This window comes from Babylonia areolata, chromosome 19, assembly GCF_041734735.1.
Source record: "Babylonia areolata isolate BAREFJ2019XMU chromosome 19, ASM4173473v1, whole genome shotgun sequence".
Taxonomy (NCBI): Eukaryota; Metazoa; Mollusca; class Gastropoda; order Neogastropoda; family Buccinidae; genus Babylonia; species Babylonia areolata.
This window is the reverse complement of record NC_134894.1, coordinates 11170132-11184873: the sequence shown is the minus strand read 5'-3', so window position 1 is coordinate 11184873 and position 14742 is coordinate 11170132. Positions and strand designations below refer to the sequence as shown.

Genomic DNA, 14742 nt, shown 5'->3' with positions numbered 1-14742 from the left:
CAAGCCGTAATTTTACTAAACAGTCCCTAAAACACTTTTTAGAGAGAGAGAGAGAGAGAGAGAGAGAGAGAGAGAGAGAGAGAGAGAGACAGACAGACAGACAGACAGACAGACAGACAGACAGAAGCAACCTTACTGAGATTAGGCCAAAGGAAAATCGATGTTTTTCAACCATCCAAGTTCCAAAGCCATTTCCACTTCTAAACGCTTTCCCTTCACTGTCACCTCTTTCCGTCCATCTTCACGTTATTGCTTGAAGAGTTCCCTATGCTCCCAGCGTACTTAAATACAGATCCAATCCCGAGCATTTTGACACCAGAAATGTATTTCATTGATTTTTTTTTTCTGGTGTGACTCACGCGATATTCCACGTAAACATGTGACCGATCGACGAAGAAGGTGTGGTATGCATTCCAGAATGATGGGTAAGAGAAGCACAAATGGTAGAAGCTTGCATCTTGTTCAAAGCACCGGAAAAAAAAAACACCAGGTAAAAATGGGTTGTCGAAAATACGAAATTTATGATGCAAAGTGAAACGTGTGATATAAAGTGATTCTCTGATGCGTGGAAAGAAACCTGATTCATTTTTCCATGCAATATTGATCGTGAATTTCTGGAGGGTTGCTTTTTTTTTTCTTCTGGTATTTGCATTTTAAGTGCTGCAGCGTCATTCAAAATGAGTTCACGCTATTGAAATTCCTTGCAGATGAAAAGACAGATTGATCAATAACTGAGCGAGTGAACATGTGCAGCTGAATGAATAGGGCAGTTAGTCAATAAACTAATTAATGAACTTAGGGAAGGAAGGAAGGAAGGAAGAAAGGGAGGAAGGAAGGAAGGAAGGAAGGAAGGAATGAACCAATTAAGTGGCGATTGAAAGAATGTCCTAAGTATATGCTTCAGTGATTTGTATGCGTGCATAACTTATCAGACAGTAAATGCGAAAGAAACTCTTTAAATGTATATACAAAAACAAAGACAACGACGACAACGAAGAAGAAGAATAAGAAGATGAGGAGGAGGGGGAGGAGGAAGAGTAGGAGGAGTAGGAGGAGGAAGCATGATTAAATAAAGTCTAAAGAAAAAAATACTGACAGATGCTGATTAAACATGCGTTTACCTTTCGATGATTTGTGCTATCATCCACAAACCTTAAACCTCAACAGTTTCATCACATGCAATGTTGTGAAGGACATCATAATCTAGAATTCACGATGGTTATCCTCTGATATGAGATTGCTTTGATCACACACTGACAAACAGACACAACCAAAAACTCACACACACATGGGTGCACGCTCGCACACACACACACACACACACACACACACACACACACACACAGATGAAGAGAGAAAGATCGAGATAGAAAGCAAGACAGATACAGTGACAGAGACAGACAGAGACAGACCTGCTGACTGACTGATCAATTGACAAATGGATACACTCAGACACAGACACACAAAGACAAACAGACACACACAAAACACACACACAAATCACACATATGAATGCACACTCAGGCGTAAAGTTGTGTGTGTGTGTGCACACACACACACAAACACATACATACATACATACATACATACATATATACATACACAGACAGACACATCAACACACACACACACAAACAAACACAACACCATACGCCCACTCACACACCACCCGCATGCACAATCACCAGAACGTCAATAGAGTGGCCAGCGGCGAGAAAAATCGAAATAAACACACGTTCTTCAATTATCGTCTTCTTGTCAGTGTCTGTTAATGTTGCAGACAATCAATAAACCAGTTACAGCTTATCTCAGCCCTCCAGGCACTGGTCAGTCCACACTGCTGGGCTCAGTGTCTGTGCCCCACGCTAAGGGTCAAGTGGGCAATTTCACACTCGATTAACTGTGCACATTGACTGGCCAGTGAGATGGTATCAGTTGGTGTTGCTCAGAACGACGTCTACAGTGTATGAATAACTTGATGAAGAAAAGAAACACCTAGGCCTGACTTTTTTTTGATAGAATGCATTCTAATCAGTGAATATCATCGTGTGATGTGCATGCTTATATTGTTTCGTTGATTGTTTTTGTTGTTGTTGTTGTTGCTATTGTGAATTATTTGCTTTTTGTGTGTGTATTTCTGAACTTCTTTGCCCAGAAGGTATGATGTAGAAAAAAAAGCACATGTGCTTATACCTTTACTTTCTTGAGACAAACTTTGTTCATTCGTTCGTTCCCATGAAAAACAAAAAAAGTAGAATTAGCATTGCTTTAGAGTGGTGAAAGAGAATGAAGAAGAAGACGACAATGACGAAGAACAATAAGAAATACCACACCCATCTAGTGGAGAAAGCAATTCATCTGTACCCCACATGTAATAACTGGTTGCCAGGTCATCAGTGATGCCCTCACTGTTGTGAGACAATGGGGCAGAAGTAGAACAAGAAGAATAAAAAGAAGAGGAAAGATCAAGAAGAAGATGATAATGAAGAAGAAGAGTGATTGACTGATTGCATCTTAATGGGTAAAGAACTAGGCACAGGGGAAGAAGAAGATGAAGAAGGAGGAGCAGGAGGAGCAGAGGCGGAAAACCAGCCCTACAGTGCAAACACACACAGAACGCCAAGAGAGAGCAGTTAGCAACAGAAATCACAGAAACACACGATCTTCAATTACCGTCCTCTGGCCAGTTTCTGTTGATGTTGCAGACAATCAATAAACCAGTTACAGCTTATCTCAGCCCTCCAGGCACTGGTCAGTCCACACTGCTGGGCTCAGTGTCTGTGCTCCACGCTAAGGGTCAAGTGGGCAATTTCACACTCGATTAACTGTGCACATTGACTGGCCAGTGAGATGGTATCAGTTGGTGTTGCTCAGAACGACGTCTACAGTGAATGAATAACCTGATGAAAGAAGGAACACTTCTACAGAACTAGTTTTGGCTGTGAATGAGCCTCACCAGAAACATAAAAAGCAAAACAAAAAGCTTAATGCATATTAGATTATGAAGGTGTAGGTGGAGGCTTCAGAAGAGGGGAAGGATGAGGAGACGGTGGCAGAGACAGATAAAAGGAAATAGAAAAAAAAAGTTTAATTTTGAAGAAAAATGTGATGACATAAAGAGGCATAGATCTGTCATCAAAGCGAAATTGCTTTAACCACACACACACACACACACACACACACTCTCTCTCTCTTTCTCTATCTCACACACACACACACACACACACACACACACACACACACACACACACACACACACACACACTTTTCCTCTTCTCTCGCACACATGAACACACCCTGGCCCCCAACTCAACCCAACCCCTTGGCGTCAAGTGAGTAATTTCACACTCAGTTAACTTTGCATATTGACAATGTTAAAACCAGCCAGTGCGTCGATAACTTAGAACTAACTTCTTCTATTACACGTGCCTTTTATTTTAAGGGGGAAAAACCCAGTTCGTTCGTTTATTTATTTATAGTATGTTCATCTAAGATGATGATATTAGACTGACAGGAAAAACCCAGTACAGACACCTGACCCCCCCCCCCCCCCCCCTCCTCCACAGGGACCAGTCATTATTTTCTAAGATAACTAATTTTATGACTGCGCTGTTGAAACTTGATAATGTCTCTCTGTCTTTACTGTATGTTTGATGTCTGTCTCTGTGTCTCTCTTTCAAACACACACGCGCGCGCCTGCATGCACGTAAACACACACACGCACACACACAGACGCGCGCTTGCTTTGATATAAACTATTGTGATCAGAAAAAGGATGAGGATATTAATATCATGAAAATGAATGCAAAGCATCCGTCTTCATGACAAGTGTCAAAACCATCTCCAGGTGTTGACAGATGGTTCAGTACTTGAAAATAAAAACATAGGTGCAGCTTTTGTAATTCCTGTGCTTGGAATTGAAAGGTCATTTTTATCTTGGAAACAAGCTCTCTATATTTGCAGCTGAACTAGTGGCTATAATGTTTGCGTAGGAATGCCTAAAAAATCTCCTAGTAACTATATTCAGGGTAGTTTTCTTGGTTGACTCAAAGTCAGTCTTACATGCATTAAAATCGTTTAATATAAAAAACTCGACCAGATCTTATTTTTGAAATATATCATTTATTGCACATTCTATCAGCCAAAGGCACAACTACTGAATTTTGCTGGGTACCCTCTCATATTGGTATAAAGGGAAATAAAATGGCCGACAGAGCGGCAAAAAAGGGTGCTTAAAGAATAGAGAACACTTGTAAAATAGTTATCAAACAATCAGTCTCAGAATGTTGCGGACTCTTCGAGTCTTCAATATGGAGCAAATGTCAAGCAAGTGCTGATGACAGGATTTCATACCCAAAGGAAAAGGGGTTTTCAACTGAAATTACACGATACAAATTGATGGATTTCCCATTGTTCTATCATAGACTGGTAACCTCTCTGGTGTCTTGAATAAGACTAGACGCTTTCAAGACAAAGTTTAGCAAAAACGGTTATTGTGTTTGTGGTAAACAGATCACACGAAATCATATTTTGTTTCAGTGTCAAACGATTGTCAGGTTACTTCCAAAGTCATATAAAGTTAGAACATTTTCAGAACAAAACATAAAAGAAATAATGTCCAACCAATTACTGTTGCCGAATCCCTGTTACACAGTCCAATAGGAGTGTTTCTGTGATGCGATCTTCCGATATCGAATTCTATTGATTTTTTTTCTTTTCCATATTGGTGTTTATGTTGTTAACTGCCGTAACACAAATATTTACGAATTGGTGATTCCATTGTTCTTGTTTATCCCTCTTTTTTTCCCTTTTTTCTTTTCTTCTGTGTATCCCCATTTAACCACCATCTCCAGCCTCAAATCACACACACTTCTTCTGTGGTTGTGTGTATACGTGTGTGTGTATGCGTGTGTGCGTGTGTGTGAGTGTGAGAGAGAGAGGGGGGAGGGGGAAGTGGAAAGTGGAAAGTGCTCACTTTAAAGGGATGTTTAAGTTTGTGGTCATGTACTTATTTCAGCCAGGGATTAGGATTGACTGAAATATTTATTACATGATAAAGTTCAGTTTCACATAACAGTACTTTTACAAATGAATAACGTGATGGTTTCCCGATCCCGTTGGCGTTCTTCTGGGCCAATATGTCACGGGATGAAAACACAAGCTCCAGAAACATGTCCTTACTAATGGCTCAGACCCTCAATAGGTTCGGATTTTGATTAACACGTTTGAAAGTCACCCAGATGCGATCAATCAATAAGTTTAAATTTTTTTCTTGTAAAAAAAAAAGAAGAAAAAAAAGGCCTGATCGATAGCACTGTCGCAGGATGTCCCTAAAGAACCGTTCCAGCAATCCGCCGTCTTCTCTCTTTATTTCGCCGCCACCCCTCCACCCCCAACCCCCAACCTCAACCCCACCCCCACCTGGGACGAAATTCAGGAAATTCGTTGGGAAGAAAAGAAAGGACTCTTCCACGACTCCCTCTTTTGTGGTTCTGTTTTATGACTGCGATCTTGTCGCTGCCAAACAGCCGCCCTCCTGTCACCACCTTGCTGGCGTTTAACTGGACATGTTAATTAATCGCACCGTGGCTGTACTTTACGACTGGTCTGTGTCTGTGTCCAGACTTTCTGTGTGGGAATGTTGTACAAGAGTCACAGGTGCCTGCGGCATACTAATGTTCCACAAGGAGTTATCCACAGGGAGTTCCAGAAAATGAAACTGAGAAACAGAAACGTCCACGGTGGTGTGGAAAGAAGGGCAATTGTAGGTGGGAGTGAGCAAGGGTATTGATCGGTTGGAACTTGGATAGGACAAGCAGGTTCTTTACTAACGTGGCGCTCGTTCCAGGATCCTAGACTCATTAACTGACCTAAAAAATGTAGTTAAACATTGTGCTGTAAATATGAAAGTGTTGAAAAGGGAAAGATATTAAATGTATACTTCACGATTAAATTGAAACAAAGTGTTCAGGGATATTTGAAAAAACAACAACAACCCCCCCCCCCAAAAAAAAAACAAACAAACAACAACAACAAAAAACAAAAAAAAAAAAACAAAAACAAAAAAACAACAACAACAAAACAACAAAAACAAAACAAAACAAAACAAAAACCATCATAACGATGAACACGAAGAAAAAAACATAAAGAAGGATTTGTCACGAAAAAGTCCCTGTCATACTGTAATTTACGACCTTTGTATGTCAGTAAATAAAATATATGCTGGCTAAATACTGAACTTCCGGTAGCAATTTTAGTGTGACTTTTATATCATGCGGTCCAGGAATATGAAACTAAGACCATTCAGAAAGTTTGTTGGTTGTTTTTTTGGTGTGTGTGTGTTGTTGTTTTTTATACTGGTGTGCACTTCACTTGGATGCAGGGGGAAATATCAAAGGTAAGGTGTGAAAAAAAACCCGAATCTAATTGCACGCGTTCATTACACACGGTTGCTCAATGCTCTTGGCCAGATAGTTCAGTTTCACTGGCAGCTGGGACTCAAACTCCGTCGTAAACCAACATTTTCTGTACAAAAATATTACGCACTGGAACTGCACGTTATCTCAATTTTGAATTTCTGGGGCATGGCTAATAATCCAATCGTAGCATTTCCTCTGGAAAAGAAGGTAGAGGGAGTGTGAGAGAGAAGGGTTGATGGTGGAGGAAAGGGGTGGGGACGAGGGGGGTGCGAACAAGCTGGACGATCAAATGATGTGACTCGTGCTCAAACAGCCGGAACTAAAATGACAGATGACGAGTTAGCTTTTTAGTACATGTGGTTGCTGATGAGGGCCTCTGGTAGGTTCTGGAAAGAGGTTAAGGAGAGTCATGGGTTGGGGGTGGGGGAGAGGGACTGGAGGAAAGGGAATGGAGGAGAGGAAGAGCGAGGAGGATCGTATCTTCTCTTGTGGGTCCAAACCATGGGACGGCATCCACCATGACAATCTCGGAACATCCACCACGATATTCTCCGGTAAAAGCATAATACAGTCAGCCCACCTCTCTCTGCTCTCATGATGCCACCCCTGTTGAGTGGACTGCTCTACTCGACAGCTCGTAAGAAGGACGACTGTCCACACACTGTCGTCACTGCTTCAAGATCACACATTCAAACTATTTTTTCCCCAGTCACCTGAAGGTATATAATGACTGATCACTTCCCAGTGATAAACAAACAGGTGCTGATTAATTTTGTCATGCCAGCACTTAACAAAGCAAAATCTAAACTATAGTATTTAAAAAAACAAACAACCCAGTCATTAACTGCTGAAGCTGTTGCGATTCTTATGGCTTTTGAATGAGATATAATTATCTACTTGATGCACATCGGTTTGATCTTATTATCGGAACTTTAAAGTTTATGGATGCAAACATCTTTGTTCTGTTCAACGTTTTCGGTTGGTTATTTGGATGACTTTCATTGGTGTTTAATTGACTGATTCGTTTTGGTAATCTGACTGGTAAAATGTGATGAGCCTGATTGTTTATGGTTGAGTTGATTGACTCTCTGTAATTTGACCGACTGTGATGAGTTGATTAGCTGTTTACGGCTCTCAAATTGACTGACTGAATCTGATGAGTTGAGTCACTGTTCACGGTTGGTAATTTGACTGACTGTGGTGAGCTGATTGTTAACAGCTGGTAATGCGGCTGACTGTATGTAAGGAGTTGACTGTTTGACGGTTGGTAATTTTGACTGTTTGTAACTGGTTGGTCAACTGGGCGTAGTTTGACCAAGCCGGTGACTGTCTCACTGATCAGTGCTTTAGACCAGACCCTGTTTTGACCGCCTGGCCTGTGTTAAAGGGGTCTCTTCTTTTTCTTCTGACGCTGGCATGATTGTACACGTTCTTTCTCACACACCTGAACTCCGCATTAGTCACCCTTGTCAGATGTCTAACATGCTGCTGACAAATATAACGATGTGGGTAGAGGCGTGACCTGATAGAGCGCCGGTACTGACGGTCCTGAATACGACTGCAGAAAAGGGCCAGCCACTGGTCCTTGAGTGATGGTCTGGGTACTAGTCTTTAGTATATGTACACACACACACACACACACACACACACACACACACACACACACACACACACACACACATCTTTGATATTCTCTCTCTTTCTCTCTCCCTCAATCATACAAACACATACACACACATAAACACACACACACGCACACAAATTTACGTACACACAGACACACACACACACACACACACAGATAGATAGAGAGAGAGAGAGAGAGAGAGAGAGAGAGGTAGATGGACAGGTAGATAGATAGATATACAGACCACCAGACAGACGGTCAGACAGAAAGGAAGACAGACCATGAGACAGACAAACTGACAGGTAGAAAGGAAAACAGACTAGACAAACTAGGACACAGCCACGCACTCTGCACAGAATCTTTTATTCCCAGAGAAGGGAAAAAAAAAAAAAAAAATTGCTCACACACAGAAGCAGTGTGATAGACAGACCAGAAGTACGAGTGCATATCAAACAGTTCACAATATTGTACAGTCTGAACAGAGAGTAGGTACATGTGTTACTTTTGATAATGAAAATTAAGGCGGCAACAACGGTTTGCAATAGACATAATATATCTTCAACAAGAAAGAAAAAAAATGACGTTGGTGCATTACAGTTTGTCATTAATGCAAATGTAACAAAAAGCAATAAAGTACAAAATGGAAAAAGGCTTTGTGTCAAACATGCTGTGCTAAGAAAGATAAAAATTCACAGTATTCGTCAGAATGCACTCTAGACTGCAGCACAGATGGAAATGAAAACGAATAAGAAAAGAAATTTTCAGCTATCAAGATTGTTTTCCCAATAAACCATTCTAAACCTGAACTGACATGTGGTTGAGAGAGAGAGAGAGAGAGAGAGAGAGAGAGAGAGATTCAAAACTTTATTACTCAAGGATAAAGATTAGAGAGAGAGTGGGGAGGGAGGAACAGAGAGAGAGAGAGAGACAGACAGACAGACAGACAGACAGACAGACAGACAGGCAGACAAAGAGATCGTCAGAGAGAGAGAGGGAGAGAGAGAATATATTCCAGAATAACAAACAACAGTGTTTATATTGATCCCCTTCAGTCCTCATGTCGAAAAAAAGCAAACAAAAAACAAACACATAAAGGCCACAGGCACGTTCGGGATGCAGTGTAGGAATACACATACACGGAGAACATGAATTCTTTGAAAATTGTATACAAATGTTAATAAAGAGACAGTCAGACAAAATGTAACTACAAAAAAGTTATAAAAAAAGAAGAGAAAAACAACAGCAACAACATCAACAACATAAACAATGAACATAACACTTTACTGTTAACATAAAAAAAATCACAATGCAAACATTCTGAAAAGTGGCAGTGCCTATGTCTAATCACCTCAGTCATGATACAGTGAACATTTTTCTTTTTTTATTTAAACAAAATAAAAACATCTGGAAAGCTGCCAGCATAGACCGAGACTTTTAACTCCCTCCCCTCCCCTCCCCTCCCCCCCCCCTCCCAACTCCATCCTTGTGCTTTTCTTTTTTTTCGGATGAGAGGATAAACCGATGTCCTGTATAAAGCACGTAGAAGTTACGCACAATTTCAATTTATCTCTGATAGTGAAACAAAATACACATTCACAGACCTCCAGAGAATCAAGGGTGATGCTGCCTTGCGGCGCCGCCACGGTCTCCCTGGAGAGAGCAGCCTCAAGTTGACACACATAAGTTTAATGTGATCACAATACAATACAATACAATACAATACTGTACTGTACGCTGTCCAAAAAATCCCATTAATTTTATCAAGCAAATTTGCAACATCGTCGAGCCAAATCATATAATTATGACATTAGATGAACCAAACTACTGCAGAATTGCAAATAAACAGATCAGTAAATAGACAAAAAAAACAAAAACAAAAAAAAACTTGGCCATCTACAAGTATGACGCAGTGAAGAGACTACGAATGGTTACTTTTTGAAGGTAGTTGATCTGTGTTATCGATATGTTGTGTCAATTCTGTTTTTTTTTTTTTTTTTTTTTTTTTTTTTCAATCATCTTTACAACATGACCCTATTCAGTAAAAGGAATTTCACCTTCAAAAAAAAAAAAAAAAAAGGAAAAAAAAAGAGGTAAAACGGGGGGAAAAAATGTCAAAACCTGTTAGTGAAGGAACTGGAACTGATATGCATGATACATGATACAAATCATTTAGAAAGATAAAGATTATGAATCAAAATATAATAAACGTAATAACAATATCAGGAATGAACATGAAAGTGGCATCATCCGCATCATCCACAGCAAAACAGCCAGGATATCATGACATTCAGTCTTTCCCGTCAAACCTCTGCAGTTGTAAGCATTGAGTTCGTTCTGCATGCATGCACGAATCAACAGTTACGGAAAGTGTTACAATGCTCAGGTTAAATAGTTTTTCACCTCTGATTAAAAACTGTTAATATATACATAGCACAGACACACACCACGTAACATAGCACAGCACACCACATCTCAACACAACATAACACAACTCAACACAACATGACCCAACCCAACGCAGCACAACGCTAGGCAACGTAGCACAGCAGGCCACATCTCAACACAACACAACCTATCATAACCCAATACAACACAACTCAGCACAGCAATATCCAACCCAACCCAACCCATCTTTCTCTCTCTCTCTCTTACTAAAGAAATACTTATCCAAGCATAAAAAAATCTAAGAATTCCCCTATTGCCCCACTTGATTCAAAATGTCAACAGCATTGCGAAAAAAGACGTAGCGATATTTATTTTTACGCGATAAAACAGAGCAGAAAGCCCTCAGTCTTGGATGAAAGACTTGTTTCTAAATTGCCCTTTGCTTTTTATTTAGTTTGGTTATATCATCAGTTTATTCTTTCTACATTTTGTTGTTAATCCAGCTCAAGGTTTAGTTTTCATATGTGTGTGCGCGCGCGTGTGTGTGTGTACAACACTTGCATCCACAAGTATACAGGTGGGTGGCCTCACATTAAAATAGTTCTGAGTTCTGTGTTCTGAGTTCTCTCTCTCTCTCTCTCTCTCTCTCTCGTGCTGACAGACACCAGCATCAAGGCGAAAGCAGCAGCAACACCCCGCTGAAGTCGCAGGAAGGGAAAAAGGTGTCCCCCTCGTCCCTGTAGCCCTTCACAGCACTCGCAGCCTGGACCCACATCCTCTGCCCCGCGGAGAGCCACACCACCCAGGTACCTGTCTGTCCCTGGTGATCGCCTTGAACGGCGCAGCACTGGGCATCGCCTGTCATGATGTGACAACAGACGGTGACGCCTGGCTTGAGACTTGCCACGGTGGCCGCGAAGCAGTAGAGCCCCCCTCGGCGTGCCGTGAACACGCCGTTGTCGGAGTTGTAGAATCCGCCTTCGTTGATACCCACCCTCCTGAAGATCATGGCCCCGTGCTGTTGCGTGGTGTCCTTGTTCAACCCGCAGGCGTAGAACAGGCGTCTGCCTTTTCCTGCGACACGTGAGCAACGTTTGACTGTCAGTCATGTTAAGTATAGTATAGTATAGTATAGTATAGTATAGTATAGTATAGTATAGTATTAAGAATGGTTAAGACGATTATCGCCAATAGTGTCCGTGAGCGTCTGGGTTCGCTTCCCGCTCTTGCCTCTTTTCCCAATGAGACAATAAACCGAGGTCCCGTGTGTAGCACGCACTTAGCGCACTGAAGAAAGATTCCATGGCAACAAAGGTGATGTCCTCCGGCAAAATTCTGCAGAAGAAATCCATTATGGTAGGTACACAAATATGTATATGCATAAACTCAAGGCCTGACAAGCGCGCTGGGTTATGTTGCTGTCAGGCATCTGAAAAGAAGATGTGTAGCGAATATGGATTTGTCCGAACTCACTGACGCCTCCTTGAGAAACTGACATTGAAACTGAAACTTTCCTCTGTAACCATCTGATAGAATCTGTTTCATTGGTGGATCAGCATTCTATGTTATAAATGTATTCACAAATCTGTCTCTTCCTATCTCTATGATCGGCTTTGGATCCACCCTGTTTGCGCATACACAGATTCAAACACTCCACTGTCGGCCACCGTTCTTTCTCTGTCTCTGGACCTTTCATTTGGAATGAACTTCCTCTTCCGCTTCGTCAGGTCTCCTCACTTAGCTAACTCTTTCAAGTCTGGTCGTAAAACCCACCACTTTCCAAAAATAGCCTCCCTCCCTCCCTTTTCTTTGTCTTAAGTATCTAAGTTTAGAGTTATGCATGCATGTGAATGACTGGCGTGAAAGCGCTTTGATTTGTCTGTGCACACAGACAATAGACAAAAAATAATTTTCCATTTAACAACCAGAAATAACTCACCCAGTCTCGTCTCCAGTTTAGCTATGACTGAAGTTGCTTTCCTTTGTGAGTCTTCGTGTGACGTCTTGATCGTTGTTATCTCCGACTGAAGCAGATCATGGCCGTGCAGCAGTGAAGCAATGATCCCTTCTATATCGGACTTGAATGATAAATGCCGGTTGTCTTGCAGTGACGCTTTGACCACATCTGTTTCGGACTTGATAAGTGTTCCCTGAATGTGCTGCAGGGACGTCATGTTCCCTTCTTTCTCGGACTTCAATGTTGAATCCTGGCTGTGTTGCAGTGACGTCTTGATTCCATCTATCTCGGACTTCACTAAGTCCTGGTTGTCTTGCAGTGACGCCTTGATCATGTCTATCTCGGACTTCAGTGAGTCATGGCGATGTTGCAGTGACGCCATGACCCCTTCTATCTCGGTCTTGAGCATCGTGTCCTGACTGTGCAGAAGCTGGTGTGCTTCTGCCGGCACAGTATCAGTGCAGCCCATCTGCATCTTTCCGTCAGACTGGAAGGTCTTCTGGTCTTTTTCCGTCTCTTTACGGAGACTTTCCACTTGATCCATCTGAAGCTTGTTGAACATCTCCACTATCTTGTTCTGACCTGTTTCAAGTTGCTTGTAGTCTGTCTGAAGCTTTTCTACTTCCTGCCGTACTCTCGTGTGGTCTCCGTCAAACTGAATGAAGATTGACTGGAGGCTGTGGAATTCCGTTTTCAGGTCTTGGAGCTGTGACGTCATTCCCACGGTGTCATCTTGTTGCATGTGTGGAGTCTTGACGTCAGTCTGGTCTGTCCGTTGCTCAGTTTTGATGTCGTTGATCTCAGCCTTTAAACTGACCTGGTTCTGTCTTAGAGTTTCCTGTGCTTCCAGAATCATTCTGTGGTCTTGCTTCTGAAATGTTCCAAGGTACAACTTGAATTCAGCCAGTTTCTGGTTAAGATTTGTGACTTGTTCCTTCAGTTTTGAGTTCTCATTTTTCACTTCATTGTTGCTCTCTTGCAGGGATTGTAAGTCAGTTGACAACTGGTTGTTTTTATCACGCAAAACTTTCTGTTCACTTTGCATCTGCTGCATTTCTTTTTGCATCTGCTGCACCGTTCTAACCAGGTCCACAGGAACGACCGTTGGCTTTGGCGATGGAACAGGCGCGGCTTTATTGTATGGGCCATCTCCCATCTTTACCTGTCACGTTGACGTTACTCTAGTTCTGGTGGTTGTTTAGATGTGTCAGATGAATGAAGATTGTTCACACGTTGACGTTACTCTAGTTCTGGTGATTGTTTACGATGTGTCAGATGAATGAAGATTGTTCACACGTTGACGTTACTCTAGTTCTGGTGATTGTTTACGATGTGTCAGATGAATGAAGATTGTTCACACGTTGACGTTTCACTAGTTCCTGTGATTGTTTACGATGTGTCAGATGAATGAAGATTGTTCACACGTTGACGTTTCACTAGTTCTGGTGATTGTTTACGATGTGTCAGATGAATGAAGATTGTTCATATGTTGACGTTTCACTATTTCTGGTGGTTGTTTACGATGTGTCAGATGAATGAAGATTGTTCATATGTTGACCTTTCACTATTTCTGGTGATTGCATGTGATGAGTCAAATGACTGACGAATGTTTACACGATACTTTACACGTTGACATTACACTAGTTCTGGTGATTGTTGACAATGAGTCAGATAATAAAGACTGGAAAACTGCTGCACGCTTATGTTACTCTAATTTCAATGCTCTGTATGATGGGTCTTATGACAGAAGAATGTCAAAATTTGTGAACAAGTCAGTTGAAATACGAGTGAAACGTGATTCTCCAGATAAAAGACAACACAGTTTCACTTCAACCCTTGATCTGTTTGTGAACGGTGGTGGAGAGGAAAGGTTGGCGTGTTGACTTCTTCTGTTGTTCTCTTGGCGAAGGTCCTGTGAACAATCAAGCCATCGTTTGAACTTGGCTAATTAATTGGTGTGATTCACTTACACACACACACACACACACACACACACACACACACACACACACACACACACACACACTCTCTCTCTCTCTCTCTCTCCCTCTCTCCGTATCTTTCTTCAGATGCACACTCAACGCACACATAGCACACACACATGCACGCACGCACGCACGCACGCACACACACACACACACACACACACGCGCGCGCACACACACACACACACACACACACACACACACACACACACACAAGCAGATGTGTGTTACTGGGAACGCATGAAAACGCAAAGATAATTATCACTGGAAAAATAAAAGGCAGCAGATGTGAGAAAACCATGTTCACTTTAAAACAATGTATTCCCTATGGTACACTACAAATACAGACACAGTCTGAAAGAAAAAGCG

At 41.7% G+C, this 14742-nt stretch overlaps 1 protein-coding gene across 1 annotated transcript in view; it reads right to left on the bottom strand.

Annotated features, from left to right (window-relative positions):
- Positions 1 to 8390: 8390 nt before the first annotated feature.
- The window catches only part of LOC143293445 (uncharacterized), an 8458-nt gene continuing 2106 nt past the window's right edge, over positions 8391 to 14742 (bottom strand). The window contains exons 2-3 of the mRNA XM_076604311.1: positions 12371 to 14300; positions 8391 to 11505 (exon numbers count right to left, since the gene is read on the bottom strand). Coding sequence (XP_076460426.1) covers positions 11102 to 11505; positions 12371 to 13544 — 1578 coding nt within the window. The 5' untranslated portion in view covers positions 13545 to 14300 and the 3' untranslated portion in view covers positions 8391 to 11101. The remainder of the gene's footprint in view (positions 11506 to 12370; positions 14301 to 14742) is intronic.